A 17,457-nucleotide genomic window follows, 5' to 3' on the forward strand; every position below is an offset into this window, starting at 1 on the left:
GAGTTTTATTTGTTTTGGAAGCTAGTGACTCAATTTACTTAACAAGCATGGAGATAGGAGTGTGAAGAGTGGCTCTAATAATACTCTAATGTGCTGTCAGAGGGAAGGATTTGGTCAAAAATGAAGTCTAACAGTTTGATATTCCAATGGAAAGAAAATATTCCAATAGTTGGCAGGGCAGGCTAGCAATTGAAGACTAACTTCTGTAACACAGATTTTCAGAGAGTTGGGGTCCTATGCAGGTTAGAGAAAAGACATACGAAAACAAAATCCTAAGTGGGGATGAGTAAGAGAGCAATGTCTCAACTCTAATGAGAGAATAAGATGGTCAGAATTTTTATGACTACAATTTTGTGCTAGAACATGAAATATGGTCAACAAGGAACCCCTGTTCTCACCTTCCCCAGACCTCATGGTTGCCTGCATTTTAGTGCCATTACTGCTGCTCAATTATTAGGTTATAATTGGTTTTGTTGTTCTTTCCTTTGTGTTTGCTGTTTCAGGCCTATTTCCAAAAGATTAAATCCAGTTTCTGTCTTTCCTTACCCAGTGTAACCTTCTTTAAGCAATATGCATTAACTCCATCAGTACTTAAAGTGAAAGGAATGTTTTTAAGAAAAAAAAAAGGGTAAGACAACACAAATGGGAGAATTAACACACTAAAGATGTTGTCAAGAGTTTCCTAGCTTCCTTGGTATGGTTCATGTGCTTTGTAAAAAATGTTCTGCAATCAAAATAATGGTAAAGAATTTCTTTTTTTTTTTTTTTTGCCAAGAAATTGTGTGTGTGTGTGTGTGGGTGTGTGGGTGTGTTTCACCTTTTCTTTATTTTTTCTCATTATATTGAGGGTAGAAAAGGACATTGAACATTGTAAGAAAACCTCAGTAAGATAATCACATTAAATGTTAAACATAGATCAACATTTTTAATGCTGAATTTTGTATTATGAAATTATAAAAGAGTAACAACAGTTTCAATTATCTGTAAAATAAGCTTATATTGAATATCTGTTTGTATTGATGTTTTGGCAAAATCAGTAACGCTACTTCTCTCAGAAGCCTGGAAAATTTACTTTTTGGGAATTGGTATGGTAATATCTCTTCGGAGAGGTATTTTTCTTCCAAGTGCTAATTCCTAGGTAGCAATGCTTTTAATACTGCGGTCAACCCTGTGTGATGCTAAAATAAACTAATGAACTCCTGTCACACAGCTATTTTCTTTGTTCTTCTCTTTCTTCCTGTACAACTTGTGCTGCTGATTCTAAAAACAGAACAGGGTCCAGTGAACTTAGGCAGGAAGTTGCATATAAAGTGACACCTTTCGGAGAAGTAACAGGAGAGGTGATCTAAATGTGATTGGTGGATCCCATGGTACTTGCTCCAAAAAGTAATTGATCTTCCATTGTGTATGACTATAAAAGCAACAATATACAGGGAGAGGCAGAGCAGAAGGAAGTAAGGAAAGTGGAAAGTTGAGGTAGCTAATTTCTAATGACAGTGAGAAAGAGACAGTGAGAAAATTTCTCTTGAAGTCTTTATTACTCAGGCATCTGAATAAAATGGTGGCTGCTTTTCTCCTGAGCACCTTTTTGCTTCATGTTACTGCTGCTGTGGCTTCAGAACCGTAAGGAAATATTGCAGTATTTATAGTAAAGTACTAGCAAAATGACCTCATTAAATAAGTTTCATGTTCAAATTTAATTACATTTTTACCATTTCAGCTTCTGAGACTGAGTGCTGGTTTGTTTGCTCTCTAAATTTTAAGCAAGTATAAAGACAATTGACATATTTTTCTTAAGATGCTTCTCTGTGCCTAAGTTTATTGTAATACGATCTATGAAAAATGTACATATTTCAGGAATATTCAATAAGCTAAAGATGCTTTCTGTGGATGTTCTCCATTTCTCCTACATGTGTTTACAGTGTCAGTTACTCTCTTTGCATAGGCAATATATCCTATGGGTCTCCTCTGTCATTCAGAGTGATTCTACAGGAAAAGCTTGTCTCCACCTCTTAAAACTTAATGAATCTGTATCCTTGAGTGTCATCTTAGAATATGATGGATCCAATACCACTATTTTTGACCGGTTTGTGGAGGAAGATAACTTCTATGCTTGCGCAGATTTCAAGGTCAGGCATTGAATTTGACATTTTGGGGCTTCAGATGGAAAGATGAAATTATTTTTTAAAAATTATTTTTAGAGAGGTAATGAATCTTGGTTTGGGATGAATTGTAGAAGCTAGGGAAGAACATTGGAGAATATCTGGAAGTCAAGAAATAAAGAAAATTTTCACATGCAACAAAACTTGGGAAATACTGCCATTCTTCTCTTATAAAAAAGATAATGAGGTAATAGTAAAAAATGTTTTTAGATAGTAAAATTGGTCCACAGTTTGAGGAAAGAGAATGTAAGTAAAGAAGAGAAGGGTTAGGACTCAGGGCAATAAAAAACCATAAATAAAAGGCAAGAAGATATAAAAACAAGCTTCTTAGAAAGTGTCCTCATGCTAAATAAAGGAATTATAACAGGGGATCACTGTCTCTCATTAGGAAAACATAGATTTACAAGTCTCTCTTATTCTAAGAAACCAAATTAAGACATTGTTCACCATCTTAACATCAAAAAATAATTTTTTCATTCTCTGCTCTTCCACATAAAAAGGTCTCTCAGAAGTCATCTGAACAGTTGGCTTTTATTACCTTGCTGGCTAAGGGAGATACTCATCAAATCTCTGAGAGAAGATCTGTAGCAGTCATTTCAGAGGAGAAGGTAACCTTTATACAGACAGATAAACCCATCTATAAATCGGGAGAGAGTGGTAAGTAAATATTTGTGTTTCCTTAGTATCGTTGGCTTCAGAAATGCATTCTCCAAATTGAGAGCAATTCAAACATGAATTTTAGTCTGAAATTGATTCTTAACATCATGGAATTGTGAATTTCTGGAATTCTTATTGGTTGCCTGGGTCAGTTATGAAAGAGTACCCTCCAACACCAGTAATTGAATGCTTTGCTTCATAAAATTTTCAATACCACTTTCAGTGCTTACAAATTCTAGTGATAGGCCTATATAATGCAATGGTTACAAGTGCAGGATTTGGAGGACAATGGTTTGAATCGTTGCTCCATAACTTACCAATTGGGCAAGCTAATTAACTCTCTATTTTAGGCTCAATTATTTCACCTGCAAAATGGAAATAAAAGTGTTTCACTTGTAGAAATATTGTGAGAGTAAAATAAGATAGTTAATGTAAAATAGTGCCTAACATTCAGTAAAGACCCCTAACTAATATTATTATCACTGTTATTCATTCTAGTAGACGTAATCACGAATCTGATAACCTAGGTAAAGCCCTTCTATTTTCTTTATTGTTGTTGTAAGTCGAAGGTAGCAGAAAGAACACCAAACCAAGATTCAGAGGGTTTAGTTTTGGTCTTGGATCTGTTAATAAATGATTGGCTTTTGCCAAGTAAATTCTGTTATGTAGGACTTAGTTTTCTCATTTGTAAAATTAAAGAGTTGGAAGAAAGCATCTCTACATTTAATTCTGGTTATTATTATATATCATTTACTGAAAATAAATACAACTAAAATCAGAATTCTTATAGTGAGATTTTTGCTAAATTATATTCTGTCTTTTGGACTCACTAAAATGCTATGATGAAAATTATGTATACAAAATTAGCTAAGATAGTTTTTCAGAATTCTGCTAAAATTAATGTTTGCTGACGTCAATACATTTTTTCAGGAAAATTATGTTTATCTCCTGCCATATGTATTTCACATTTATCCTTCTATGACTAATTCTGTCACCAGTGCTGAAGATCTCTATGGGCTATAAGGGCAAAAGTTCCCACCGGTAGTAGCTGCTAGTGTCATTCTTGGTCACAGCAGAGCATCCTGAACAGAGGAATTATCAATGTGCAATAAGAGATCTTTCCCAATGGAACCCCAATCTGAAAGGGTCAAGTCAGAGCCAGGGGAGAAGGGAGCGTAGTATTCCATGATTGCAAGGCAATTAGTTTCTCTGTTTACAAGCAATCATACCTAGAGGGAAAATAACAACAACAACAAAAAATCATCCCCCCTCTCTCTCTCTCTCTCTCTCTATCTCTTTTAGTTCAGTTTCGCATTGTGACCCTGGATACCAAGTTCAAGCCTGTTGAAGAGTTGGTGAGTTCAATAATTTCTAGTGGCACAATAAAATGTACACAAGTTAGACAAATCCATTGCTACATAAAGCTTCTTCAGGAAGCTTTCCATATGTGTGGAAATGAGGTTCCAACATAGGGTACTTTATGGGCATAGCTTCAATGCTAACCTCAAGTTTAAATGGAAAACTTTCATTTGTAGTGAGTTGATGTATACTCTTTTAGGCCTTTTCATTATGTAAAGTAAACATAGGTTGTATGGAACCTGCTTTCTACTTCCCAGAAGACATTTGGGATTTATTTCGCATTTGTGATTTTCTTGTTATCTTTAGCCATAGAAACGTTGTCCTCTGGGGAAGTAAGGGCTAGGTTTCAATACTTAAATTAAGACCTATTTAGATCTTTGTAATGCAATATTTGACAAAAAAAGAATGTGCTATTACAGTATTAATTTGTATTGTTTTTTCCTCTTTCAGTATCCTTTAATCACAGTTCAGGTAAGAGACCTGCTTTTTACATTCATTCTTTTAAAATGTTTAGATAAAGATTATGTGTTTTGGTTTTTATAATTCATAATTAAAAATTAAGATGACTAAAATAAGGGGAAGTGAAGACTTTATGTGCATACACAATGTAAGGCACCAGATGAAGGTCTAAATCAAGTACTGTTGGTTTTAGTGTAAGCCGTGTGGCAAATGCATTATCTTGATTTTTATGGAGAATAAAGCATTGAGCTTTTTCTAAGCGATGTCCGTGCCTGAAATTGCTTAATTTTGGCTGCTGACCATTCTCAATCTTAATTTAGCCACTTCTTGTTTTAAGGAAATAGAAAACACAAACGTCTAAAAATTTTGAAATATGCTAGAAGGTGATATTATTATAAAACTGACTCTGTTTTCAGAAAATAATTAAAGGAGGCTCCTCCTAACTGTTCCAGTCTCTAGAATAGTGGGGCCTTCAAACTTATTTGAAGTCGTATGCTTATCAGTAAATAAATTGTATCAACCAACTCCAGCATATATATTTTAATCCATACATACAACATGCACCAGTATTACTAGCTATGTCTGAAGATGGGTACACTGAGATCCAGGCTCAGCACTAGTAATTATGTATGTAAATATGTGCATCAAGTAGTCTTTGTGTAATTTAGATGGCTTTGACTTCGTTATAGAGGTGTATCCTACTCTAAGCTCATCTTTATAGTAGAATAATTATCATGTCAGTCATTTTCATGTTGTCTGCATTATCAGTAATCTATAAATAGTATTTTCATCACATCTTGATTCAGCTAACATTGCATTCCATTGAAAGTAACAGGAAGCTTAACTAAAGTTGACTTACATGAATAAAGATTTGTTGTTTTCACAAACCACTAAGTCTGAGTGTAGGCACTTGGCAACAACACAGTACTGCCAAGGATCCAAGCTTATTCTGCTTAACCTCTCTGCTACCCTCAATGTGTTGTTGTATTTTCACTGTCAGCTAGGCCTGATTCTTTTGGAGAGAATTTCTCACCAGTGACTTCCCCTTACGCTTAATTAACCAACACTTTGTCACTTGTATAACTCTAACCGAAAGGAAGTCTAAGATATTAATTCAGCCTTAAGACTTTTTTTATATTTTATTTTTCTTTTTGAGACAAGGTCTTGCTCTGTCGTGTAGGCTGGAGTGCAATCATGTGAACACAGCTCACTGCAGTCTCACCCTCCTGAGCTCACGCAATCCTCCCGCCTCAGCCTGTTGTGTAGCTGGGACCAGAACTACACAGGAAAAAATAATAGCCACCATGTCTTACTAATTTTTTTGTAGAGACATGTTCTCACTTTGTTGCCCAGGCTGGTCATGAACTCCTGGGCTCGAGCAATCCTCCAACCTCAGCCTCCCAAACTGCTGGGACCATTGACATGAGCCACTGTGCCTGGCCCCTAGCTTTTTAGACTTTATAGTAGAGGAAAGAAAAAAAAATGTAGTGAATAGTGAAGTATGTTTTTGTCTTTTTTTTTTTTTTGAGACGGAGTCTCGCTCTGTCATCCAGACTGGAGTGCAGTGGCACGATCTCGACTCACTGCAAGCTCCGCCTCCAGGGTTCACACCATTCTCCTGCCTCAGCCTCCCAAGCAGCTGGGACTACAGGCGCCTGCCACCACACCTGACTAATTTTTTGTATTTTTAGTAGAGATGGGGTTTAACCACGTTAGCCAGGATGGTGTCGATCTCCTGACCTTGTGATCCGCCCACCTTGGCCTCCGAAAGTGCTGGAATTACAGGCTTGAGCCACCACGCCCGGCCATTGTTTTTGTCTTTTTATAGAGATATTTTTAGTCAGGATTTCTTTAATCACAGCTGAATGATATCAATTAACTTTATTTATTTATTGTTTATTAATAAATATTAAATAATAAATAAATATTATTTATTAATAAATAAGTTAATAAATTTATTTATATTAGCATCATCAATCCTTTCTTGTCATACAACTTCCACTTAGCAGCTCTTGCATGCAAAGTGTGCAATTCATGACCGACTTATGTAGAGACTAAATAAAAACCCGTGGCAATTTTTATAAGCATTTGTTAGCATAAGTGTCTGTTTGTGGCCCTGTTGGTGTGAGTCCATCGCTTTGGACAGCACCACTTTGAAGCAAGCAAAATAAGTTTTTAATTCTTTAACTATGGAACTCTGGTTTAGAAAGATCAAAAGCAAAAGCATTACATACAATTTTTTTTTAGCCATTTTGGGTTTAAGTGAGATACACGTTAAGATTGGAATTGAATGCATTGAGGAAGTTATGTTGTTTCTACAATTTGAGATAATTAGTGCAATAAAATGGTTGCATTTTCTTTACTTCCAGTAACTCTAGAAACTATCCAAAATATAGCAGCAAAGGGTAATACTCTCATACAAATTCTGATTCTTTATATTTTTTTCATTATTTTCTAGGATCCTCAAAACAATCGGATTTTTCAATGGCAAAATGTGACTTCTTTCCGAAATATTACCCAACTCTCGTTCCAATTGATTTCAGAACCAATGTTTGGAGATTACTGGATTGTTGTGAAAAGAAACTCAGGGAAGACAGTGGCACACCAATTTGCTGTTAAAAGATATGGTAACCAGTTGCTATTTGTAGCTGTCCTATGTAGATGAAGAGTTCAAAGGATGGACCAACACAACATTTATGTTAGACTTAGGCAGGAGTAGGTGAAGCTAGAACTGGTTTTCTTTATCTCCCTTCCTTGATCTGGTTGGCTTCGTCATCAGCACTTTGCTGCTCCTCACTCCTTCCCCAGTATCCTTATTCTGATTCCTGCTTTCTTTTTCCCCCTAGAAAATATACATTTTTTCTAGAATCCCCACAATCTTCTAGGAGAGATCTAAGAGATTGCAACAGAAAGAAAATGTGAGGCTGGGTGTGGTAGCTCACGCCTGTAATCCCAGCACTTTGAGAGACTGAGGTGGGTGGATCATGAGGTCAGGAGTTTGAGACCAGCCTGACCAACATGGTGAAACCCAGTCTCTACTAAAAATACAAAAATTAGCCCAGCGTGGTCGTGCATGCCTGTAATCCCAGCTACTCGGGAGGCTGAGGCAGGAGAATGGCTTGAACCCTGTAGGCAGAGGGTGCAGTGAGCCAAGATTGCACCACTGCACTCCAGGCTGGGCAACAGAGTGAGACTCCATCTCAAACAAACAAACAAAAAGAAACAAAATGTGAAATTCTGAGGATAGGGAAAAGAAAAGAAAGAGGAAGAATTAATCATTAGTGAGACACCACCACGTAGAATGGTGTCACACAATTTGGGGAAATGATACATAGCTCATACAGATGGAGGGTACAAGGAATCATAGTAAGCTACACGACCGCAGTAAGGTTTGCTTGCCTGTGATTGGGCAGGCTAACGTATATTTCTCTTTGTTTCCAGTGCTGCCCAAGTTTGAAGTTACGGTCAATGCACCACAAACAGTAACTATTTCAGATGATGAATTCCAAGTGGATGTATGTGCTAAGTGAGTATTTATTCAGGAGATTTACCATCACAAGAAAACACAAAGCTCAGAGAGAATGAGAAGTGAGATTAACCCTGAAACGTTAATTATTCATATGCTTGCATTAACGTTATAAGAGAAGCAATGACTCCTCATTGTAGAATATTTGAAAAATATAGAGAAAAACACAAGACATAACTATTATTAATTTGACCAACTGCCATTAACATTGTAATGTCACTAACATTATAAGTTTCCTCTAATTTTAATGAATATTTTCCATGACTGCAATCATACTTTTCTATTTATAATAATTAAGAAAACATGCCTTCATATTATGCCAATATTTTCATTAATTCCAATTTTCTGCTGCACAAACATATTTTTATGTGACTATACCAAATTTAATTATTTTATTATATAATATGTCGGCTGTTTCATTTTGTTTTCCTGGCAATTAACAATTTTGCAGTATGTGTCTTTGTGTATAACATATAATAGGTAGCTCTTGAATGAAAAACTGTTTACTTAAGAAAGATTTCCAAATGTCCAACAACGATAGGCTGGATTAAGAAAATGTGGCACATATACACCATGGAATACTATGCAGCCATAAAAAATGATGAGTTCATGTCCTTTGTAGGGACATGGATGAAACTGGAAATCATCATTCTCAGTAAACTATGGCAAGGACAAAAAGCCAAACACCGCATGTTCTCACTCATAGGTGGGAATTGAACAATGAGAACACATGGACACAGGAAGGGGAACATCACACTCCAGGGACTGTTGTGGGGTGGGGGGAGGGGGGAAGGATAGCATTAGGAGATATACCTAATGCTAAATGATGAGTTAATGGATGCAGCACACCAACATGGCACATGTATACATATGTAACAAACCCGCACATTGTGCACATGTACCCTAAAACTTAAAGTATAACAATAATAAAATAATAAAAAAAAGATTTCCAGAAAAGGAATTACCAAGACAAAATATGTAACATTCTTTTAGTCTTCTGATTGCCATGCTCCTCACTAAACATGTTGTGCCAGTGTAGAATTCTAGCAGCTGGTGTGAAACTGTCCCATTGAATCTTTACTATCATGGCATATTTTCATTAAAATTAGAATATGAGCTATTGAAATGGCAAAGTGAAGGTAAGGCATCTTATCAAGTTAATCTGAATTATTTGAATTCTCTTAATGTAAAAAAAATTCTACATGATTTCAGAAATTTGTATTTTGTTTTTGGAAAATTATTTTTAATGTTTTTTTTTCTTTTTTAGTGCCTTTTCTCAAATTTCTAATAATAATTTATAAATAATTGGCCAGGCATGGTGGCTCACACCTGTAATGCCAGCATTTTGGGAGGCCAAGGTGGGGGGATCACCTGAGGTCAGGAGGTGGAGACCAGCCTGGCCAACATAGTGAAACCCTGTCTCTACTAAAAATACAAAAAATTAGACGGGCATGGTGGCAGGCAACTGTAATCCCAGCTACTCGGGAGGCTGAGGCAGGAGAATTGCTTGCACCCAGGAGGTGGAGGTTGCAGTGAGCTGAGATCATGCCACCTCTCTCCAGCCTGGGCGACTGAGTGAAACTCTGCCTCAGAAAAAAAAAAAAAAAAAGAAAAAAAATTTTTTTTGAATGTCAACTAGTTTGTTAAGCTCTGCATATATTATTAACACAGTGCTATGAGATAGGAGCTATTGTCATCTCTATTTTATAAAGAAAGATAATAAGACACAGAGAATTAAAATAACTTATCAACAGTAATGGAGCTTGTTGATGGCAGAACTAGGATTTAGACCTAGGTTTTTCAGCTTCAAAGCTACTCTCCTAATCAATAACTGTCATATATTTTATAAAAACAGTTAACAATATTAATATTTGCCATATTTGTAAAACACTTTGTTTAATTTATGACATGAAAATTACTTGCCTTTGAGTATTTTCAGCAGTCTATTAAAGATACATTGATTAAAGGGCTGTCTAATGAACATGCAAGGGTGGTTCTTAAGATGCCTTTGATGCCCCAGAGAATCTTGCAAACCAGTTTTCAGCCTTTTTTTTTTTTTTCAGTGGCATTTCAAATCTTCTTTTGACTTTAGGAAATGATTATAATTTTTTTCTAAGTTTTAATGAAGAGTAGTTGAAAATACCAGAATTTAATATACATAATAGCTGAGAGACTATGTAGATCATTGATGTTAAAAATGATGAGGTGATAAATATAAGCTGGAAGAAATCCAGAATCCTAAACAGGTTTCACTAGAAAAGCCAAACACAAAGCCAGAGCTTTCAGTGGCATTAACATCTCATTTATTTATCTGCACAATAGTATGCTAAAAAAAAAACTACAACACATTGGAAGAGCAAAAATGTTTCTCAAGCATGGCCTTTGGAAAAGACTTGCAAATCACATGCTAACATGGAACTGGTAGTTCCTTAGCAGTATGTCAGGTTAGAATCCATGATCCTGATTTCCTGAAATTTCTTTGATATTGTATTCTGGATAGAGTTACATTAAGGAGGAAATCAGTATCAGCAATAATAATATCCTGCCAGGAGGCCAGGCAGCTAGGCTGGAGCTGTGCTTGCTACAAAGTGATTTCTGGGCAGATTGTGAGAGCACTGTTTATAAAGGGTTCACATCAATTGTATACTGTGTCTCAAATTGTATGATACTGTGTCTGTGTATCTTTAGTCTTTTCTGGGATTTAGCTTGGAATGGCTAGAGAAAACAAGAAAAAATTGGATTATTTTAGCAAACAAAGTCAGAGATGACTTAGGCTTTTAAGAGGGAAGAAAATTTACCTGTAGACAAAGAGATTTTAATACACTGCATTAGCATTCACAGAAAGCTTTTCAAATCACAAACAAAGGGAGAATGTTTATTCTGTCTTGTTTTAAAAATTTAAGCTACATGTCTTATGGACATATGTTAGCTTACAGATAATACTACAATAGGAGTTTTATTTTATAAATAAAAGACATTAAGTAGAAATAAGAAGAAATGTTCAGGTATGATATGTGTAGCAAGATCTAAGTCTGGCCCTTATATAATCATGAAATCTGACAGATGATTTTATTGGTATGAATTGACTCAGAATCTCAGAAGTGTTAGGAATTTTTAAATAGAAATAGAAAAAGGTGAGTGGAAAGAAAAGGGCACAGGCTATGGAGTGAGGCAGATCTGAGTTCGAATTTTAGTTTCATCAATTGCAATGTGGAGAAGTAAGTTACTTGATCTCCTTTTACAAATCAGAGTCACTAGGAAAAATAAATGATATATATCAGTGTCCAACAATTAGAAAAAAGTATTATAATCTGTGAAAATCATATTCACTTTTATTATATGCTAGTTTTACATTTGTTGTCTATTAACAAAACAAAAAACTCCAATTGACTGGATTTGCCTTTGGTTGAACCTTTACAAATCTTGTGTTGTAGTTTTGTGTTTTAGGAGAAAATGAGATACTCAAACCCACCCTGTAAGGTATTATATTTTTGGTCAAAGCATAACCAGTTCATGCCAGCCCTGTAGCCTTTATATTTATTGAGTGGTAAATAAAAACTCGTGTTTAAAATATTGATCTGGAAATGTTTCAAGATCCTGAATCATCCAAGTTTTATATACGTATATATTTTTCTGATAAAAGGGAAAGTGCTACAATGTTATGATGTTTCTATCAGATTAAAATATATTTTTAAAAAACTCAATTTAAGCATTAAATCATATTCAATGGGATTTTAGATTATTTTAGATTCTGCCTTACCCAGAATTCGATTTTTTAAAGGCAGCCAAATCCTCCTGAGATCAAATGTGCAGTTTAACCTGAATTCTGTGGGGAACCTAAACCCTCACCAATAGGTGAGAATTCCTAATTCAATTTGGTTAGACTGGGTTACCCATAGTTTAGTGACTTCCTATATAATTTCTGAAGAAGATCATAAAATATTGCTATGATATTGCTTATCTGTAATCATAACTCCACCTTCCCCCATTAGGTACACCTTTGGCCAACCTGTGCAAGGGAAAACCCAAATCCAGGTGTGCAGAGAGTATTTTTCTTCAAGCAATTGTGAGAAAAATGACAATGAAATATGTGAGCAATTTATTGCACAGGTACAGACCGTGATCTTTACTCCAAAAAAAAGTTCTCACTCATTTTTCATTCTTATTCTTTCTTTGATTTTATTTATAAGGGGAGCTTAACAATACTATTTTCATTTTATTGATAATGGAGTTTGCAGCTAAATAAAGTGAAGAAAGAGAAGAAAATACAGTGCTTAAAGCAGTCTTTTATTCCATAGACCATGTAAATTGTTATCCACCCATAGGTCATGGGATTTTTAGAATATGAAAGGTATCGTGGACTTTGTTGTTTTATACATTGCCTAGGTAGCCTTCCTGATTTCCTTTGGAGAATCATTAATCATCCTTTAAATGAGTCTGTGATATTACTCTCCATGCCACCTGGATTTTTTTTTTTTTTAGTGGAAACAGCTTATTTGCAATCAACTGCAATTCAGAGTACCCCCACTGTATTACTTTAGACTTGCAGTTCACCTGTGAAGTCATCATTTGCTCTAACTGCAGCATCCTAGCCTTAAGTGAACAACTCTTCCTATCTCTTCGAAATTGTCTTTTGACTCTCCAAAGTGAAGCTTGTGTACGCTACATAGTTCATATTTTAAGTCCAATTGTCCTAAAGTTACTCATCAAATTTAGTGAACATCCTCTAGGTACATATCAGTAATTGACAAAGACAAGCAGAATCCTACCTTTACATAGGAAATGCAGGCAAAGAAAAGTAGGATGGAATTTTTCCACGTCAGCAGTACATTCTTCCATTGGGTGGTTCTGATAGAGTTCAGTCAACCGTTTTATACAACAATGGGTGTTCCCTCAGCAAATGGTTTATTTTTTCCCCTATGTGAAAAAAATACCAATAAACAATCTGGTAGAGGCTAGGAGCAGTGGCTCACACCTCTAATCTGAGCATGTTGGAAGGCCGAGGTGGGAGGATCATTTGACTCCAGGAGATCGAAACCAGCCTGGGCAACATAGTGAGCCCCTTCTCTACAAAAATTAGCCAGGCATAGTGGTGCACATCTGTGGTCCCAGCTACAGGGAGGCTGAGGCAAGAGAATCATTGGAGCCCAGGAGGTCAAGGCTGCAGTGAATTGTGTTCATACCACTATACTCCAGCCTGGGCAACAGAGCAAGACCTGCCTCAGAAAAAAAAAAAAAAAAAAAAAAAAACTGTCTGGTGGAACTATCTTTATACGTGAGAGGTTTTATTTACTTGAAATACATTTCTTAGAGTGAGTTTCCTGAGTCAAAGGAAATATAGATAATGTTCATAGACAGATAATTTTAATTTTAATAAATATTAGCATATTGCTCTCCTAAAAGTTTTTAGGCATTCAAATTCCTGTCAGAAATACATGAGAATACTATATTTTCCAAATTACTTTCAGCAATATATTTAGAAGTTTTAAAAGTTTTTGCCATTTTGATAGACACAAATTTAGCTTGTTTTAACTTGTGCTATCTAATTTCTATTTAGTTTGAGCAACTTTTCATATTTTTGTTATCAATTTGGATTTGAGAACTCTTAATTACCCATGTTTTTCTGTTCATGTGAAATGGAAACTTTCATTGTAAGTACTGCCTTCTATCCTCCAAGCATTTTTTTTTTCAAGCCTGTTATTTAAACAGCCAACTCATTTACTTTGTCATATTTTTGACATACCCACCTTCCTTATGTTCCTGGGTTTCCAGCCTTAGAAAAAAAATCTCACCGGCCCCTGTGTTGTACATGTGGCTATCTAAGCATGCTCTTAAGATTGTTTACAATTTTCTAATAGACATAAAGTTCATTTCCAATGATGTTCTAAAATGGGAATTTTTCTTCCAGATGTGGGCTGTGTTGTGTTAGCACCTATCTCACAATTTTGTTCTCTGTTACTCTTTGTTCTAAATCATGGCCACAAAAGTTTCGTCTATTTTATTGGTTCTTATTTTTACTATTTTCTTTCTTATATTATTTTGTGTTCCTAAATAATTTATTTTCTCTTTCATCTTATTAATTCTTTTTTCTAATATTGTAGTTGATTTTGTTGGGGTTTAAAAAATATATTAGCTGTTTCTTTCAGTAATAAGCACATTCAATGCTTTACATTTCTTCTTAACTACAGCTGAACACCATTAATTTTGATGCAAAGCATTTTTTCATTACTCTAATATCTGGATTCTTATTGGTTTACTTTATATATTCTCTTTGATTCAAGGATTCCTGAAAAAAGGCTTTTCTCTTATTTTCAAAATAATTAAGATTCTTCTGATCACTTTCTATTATTTCATTTTAATTTGACTATATTATAATTAGACAAAGTAAAATTGCTTTTGTTGTTGATGTAATAGCTGTTAATTTAAAACTGAGAAGCACATACTCTGGAGCCAGAGCAGCTACTTAGCACCACCATCTCTTAGCTGTGAGATCTTGGACAGGTTACATGATGTACCTATTTTAGTTTATTCATCTATGTAATAAGATAGTAACAGTACCTAGCTCATGTGATAGTTTTGAGTATCAAATAAACTGATATATCCTTATAACATTTTAAATCTGGAATAAACACTGCGTTGTAAAATATAACTAAATTTATATTCCTCTAATTATTGACATTACTGATGATAGATTAACTATAGACCTTTTTGTTATTTTAAATAAGCAATTTACCTTAAAAAGTGTTTGTTTTGTTGTTACACATTTGCTGAGCACTTCTGTTCCATCTGTTTTAGTTCCTTTCTAGATGATTATAATTTCTTCCTCTTAAAACACTGTGAACCAAAAGTATCTGAGACAGATCTCAATCAATTTGGAAAGCTTATTTTGCCAAGGTTAAGGATGTGCCCATGATGGCCTCAAGAGGTCCTACCAACATGTACCCAAGGTGGTTGGGGTACAGCTTGCTTTTATATATTTCAGGGAGATGTGAGACATCAACAAAGTGTAAGATGTACATTGGTTCGGTCCGGAAAGGCAGGACAATCCAAAGTAAGGGGGTTTCCAGGTCATAGGTAGATAAGAGACAAACAGTTGCATAAAGAATAAGTCTTTGAGGCCGGGCGCAGTGGTCCATGGCTGTAATCCCAGCACTTTGGGAGGCCAAGGCGGGCGGATCACGTGAGGTCAGGAGATCGAGACCAGCCTGACCAACATGGAGAAACCCACCTCTACTAAAAATACAAAAATCAGCTGGGCGTGGTGGCAGGTGCCTGTAATCGCAGCTACTCGAGAGACTGATGCAGGAGAATCGCTTGAACCTGGGAGGCGGAGGTTGCAGTGAGTCAAGATTGCACTATTTCACCCCAGCCCGAGTGACAGAGCAAGGCTCTATCTCAAAAATAAATAAATAAATAAGTCTTTGTCTTTGATCAGCCTTTCACTGAATACACAAATTACATGTGAGAGGAGGATAGAGGAATAGTCACTTATGCCTTAGTCTGGCTCAGTAAATCTGCATTTTTACATAAACTATTAGGCAGAGGAAGCAATCAGATAAATCAGATATGCATTTGTCTCAGGTAAGCAGAGGGATGACTGAGTCTGTCCTTTGTCCCACGCCTGTAAAGATAAGCTATGAATTTATATTGCCAGGGTGAATTTCCAAAGAACTGTTTTAGAGAAAAGTTCTTAAGGCCCACAAGGAATTTCCTTATGGGCAAATCGTGCGGGAGGTATGTAGTTTTTATCTTTGTAGCTGCCTTATTTGGGAATAAAATGGGAGACAGATTTGCCCAGCCATTCCCAGCTTGCCCTTTCCCTTTAGCTTAGGGATGTTGGGGTCCTGAGATTTACTTTCCTTTCGCAATACCATTCAGCTTCATTTCCATCCTTTCATCTTTCCCATCTACAATCTTTCCAGGAGAATTTCCTAGAAATCTGTAAAATACAGATTACCTCCTTACCTTATTTAAAATGCTGATGTAGGCCGGGCGCGGTGGCTCACGCCTGTAATCCCGGCACTTTGGGGGGCCGAGGCGGGCGGATCACGAGGTCAGGAGATCGAGACCGCGGTGAAACCCCGTCTCTACTAAAAATACAAACAAAAATTAGCCGGGCGTGGTGGCGGGCGCCTGTAGTCCCAGCTACTCGGAGAGGCTGAGGCAGGAGAATGGCGGGAACCCGGGAGGCGGAGCTTGCAGTGAGCCGAGACTGCGCCACTGCACTCCAGCCTGGGCGACAGAGAGATTCCTTCTCAAAAAAATAAAAATAAAAATAAAATAAAATGCTGAGGTAAATATTCGCCTCCTCCTTCTCCTCTTTTAATTCTTTGGCCATTTTGACAAGTTTATGAGGTAGAGCCATGGCACGGGGTGGGGATGGTAATATATTTGTGCAAAAAACATATTTTTAAAAGACACTTAAAAAAACCTCTTGGGTCTCTAACATTTTAATTATACCTTCTCTTTATTTTTCAGTTGGAAAATGGCTGTGTTTCTCAAATTGTAAATACAAAAGTCTTCCAACTCTACCGTTCGGGATTATTCATGACATTTCATGTCGCTGTAATTGTTACAGAATTTGGGACAGGTAATGACTGTATTTTTTGGACAACCTGGGGCTATATGGCAACTTACTGGGTGAAGCTTGTTGAGTTAGCACTAAGTACAAAATTCAGATTAATTATTTCTAATTTAATACAACTGGGAATAGTTGCAAGTGCAAAAATTATTACTGAAAAATTTACAAGATTGCTCAGAGTGAGTGTTCAATAAGTATTTGTTAAAAGAATGAAAGAAGAGGCCGGGCGTGGTAGCTCACGCCTGTAATCCCAGCACTTTGGGAGGCTGAGGCAGGTGGATCCCCTGAGGTCAGGAGTTCAAAATCAGCTTGGCCAGCATGATGAAACCCCATCTCTACAAAAATACAAAAAATTAGCCGGGCATGATGGTGAGTGCCTGTAATCCCAGCAACTCCAGAGGCTGAGGCATGAGAATCGTTTGAACCCAGGAGGCGGAGGTTGCAGTGAGCTGAGATCGTGCCATTGCACTCCAGCCTCCAGCCTGGGTGACAGACCAAGACTCAGTCTCAAAAAAAAAAAAAAAAAAAAAGAAGGGAGAAAGAGATTAATTATTTAATTTGGAGTGGGAAAATCAGATTTAACTACTGATTATTTCTTGTTACTTAAAAAGGTGTCGTGATTATGCCATTGTAAAGTGCTCTATATAAGCATACTTGATCAATATCATGATGCTACTCACACTGGGCAAGCTGGTCACATTTATATTGCTGTG

The 17,457-nt window shown here is 36.2% G+C and overlaps 1 protein-coding gene across 1 annotated transcript in view; it reads left to right on the forward strand.

Annotated features, from left to right (window-relative positions):
• The first annotated feature begins 1,347 nt into the window (after positions 1–1,347).
• Positions 1,348–17,457, forward strand: part of LOC129483384 (ovostatin homolog 2) — a 48,128-nt gene continuing 32,018 nt past the window's right edge. Inside the window, exons 1-9 of the mRNA XM_063640799.1 lie at positions 1,348–1,623; positions 1,946–2,129; positions 2,663–2,819; positions 4,122–4,174; positions 4,629–4,649; positions 7,096–7,264; positions 8,079–8,163; positions 12,156–12,273; positions 16,642–16,753. Of these exons, the coding sequence (XP_063496869.1) occupies positions 1,559–1,623; positions 1,946–2,129; positions 2,663–2,819; positions 4,122–4,174; positions 4,629–4,649; positions 7,096–7,264; positions 8,079–8,163; positions 12,156–12,273; positions 16,642–16,753 (964 nt within the window). The 5' untranslated portion in view covers positions 1,348–1,558. The remainder of the gene's footprint in view (positions 1,624–1,945; positions 2,130–2,662; positions 2,820–4,121; positions 4,175–4,628; positions 4,650–7,095; positions 7,265–8,078; positions 8,164–12,155; positions 12,274–16,641; positions 16,754–17,457) is intronic.

This window comes from Symphalangus syndactylus, chromosome 5 (assembly GCF_028878055.3).
Source record: "Symphalangus syndactylus isolate Jambi chromosome 5, NHGRI_mSymSyn1-v2.1_pri, whole genome shotgun sequence".
In the NCBI taxonomy this organism is placed as follows: Eukaryota; Metazoa; Chordata; class Mammalia; order Primates; family Hylobatidae; genus Symphalangus; species Symphalangus syndactylus.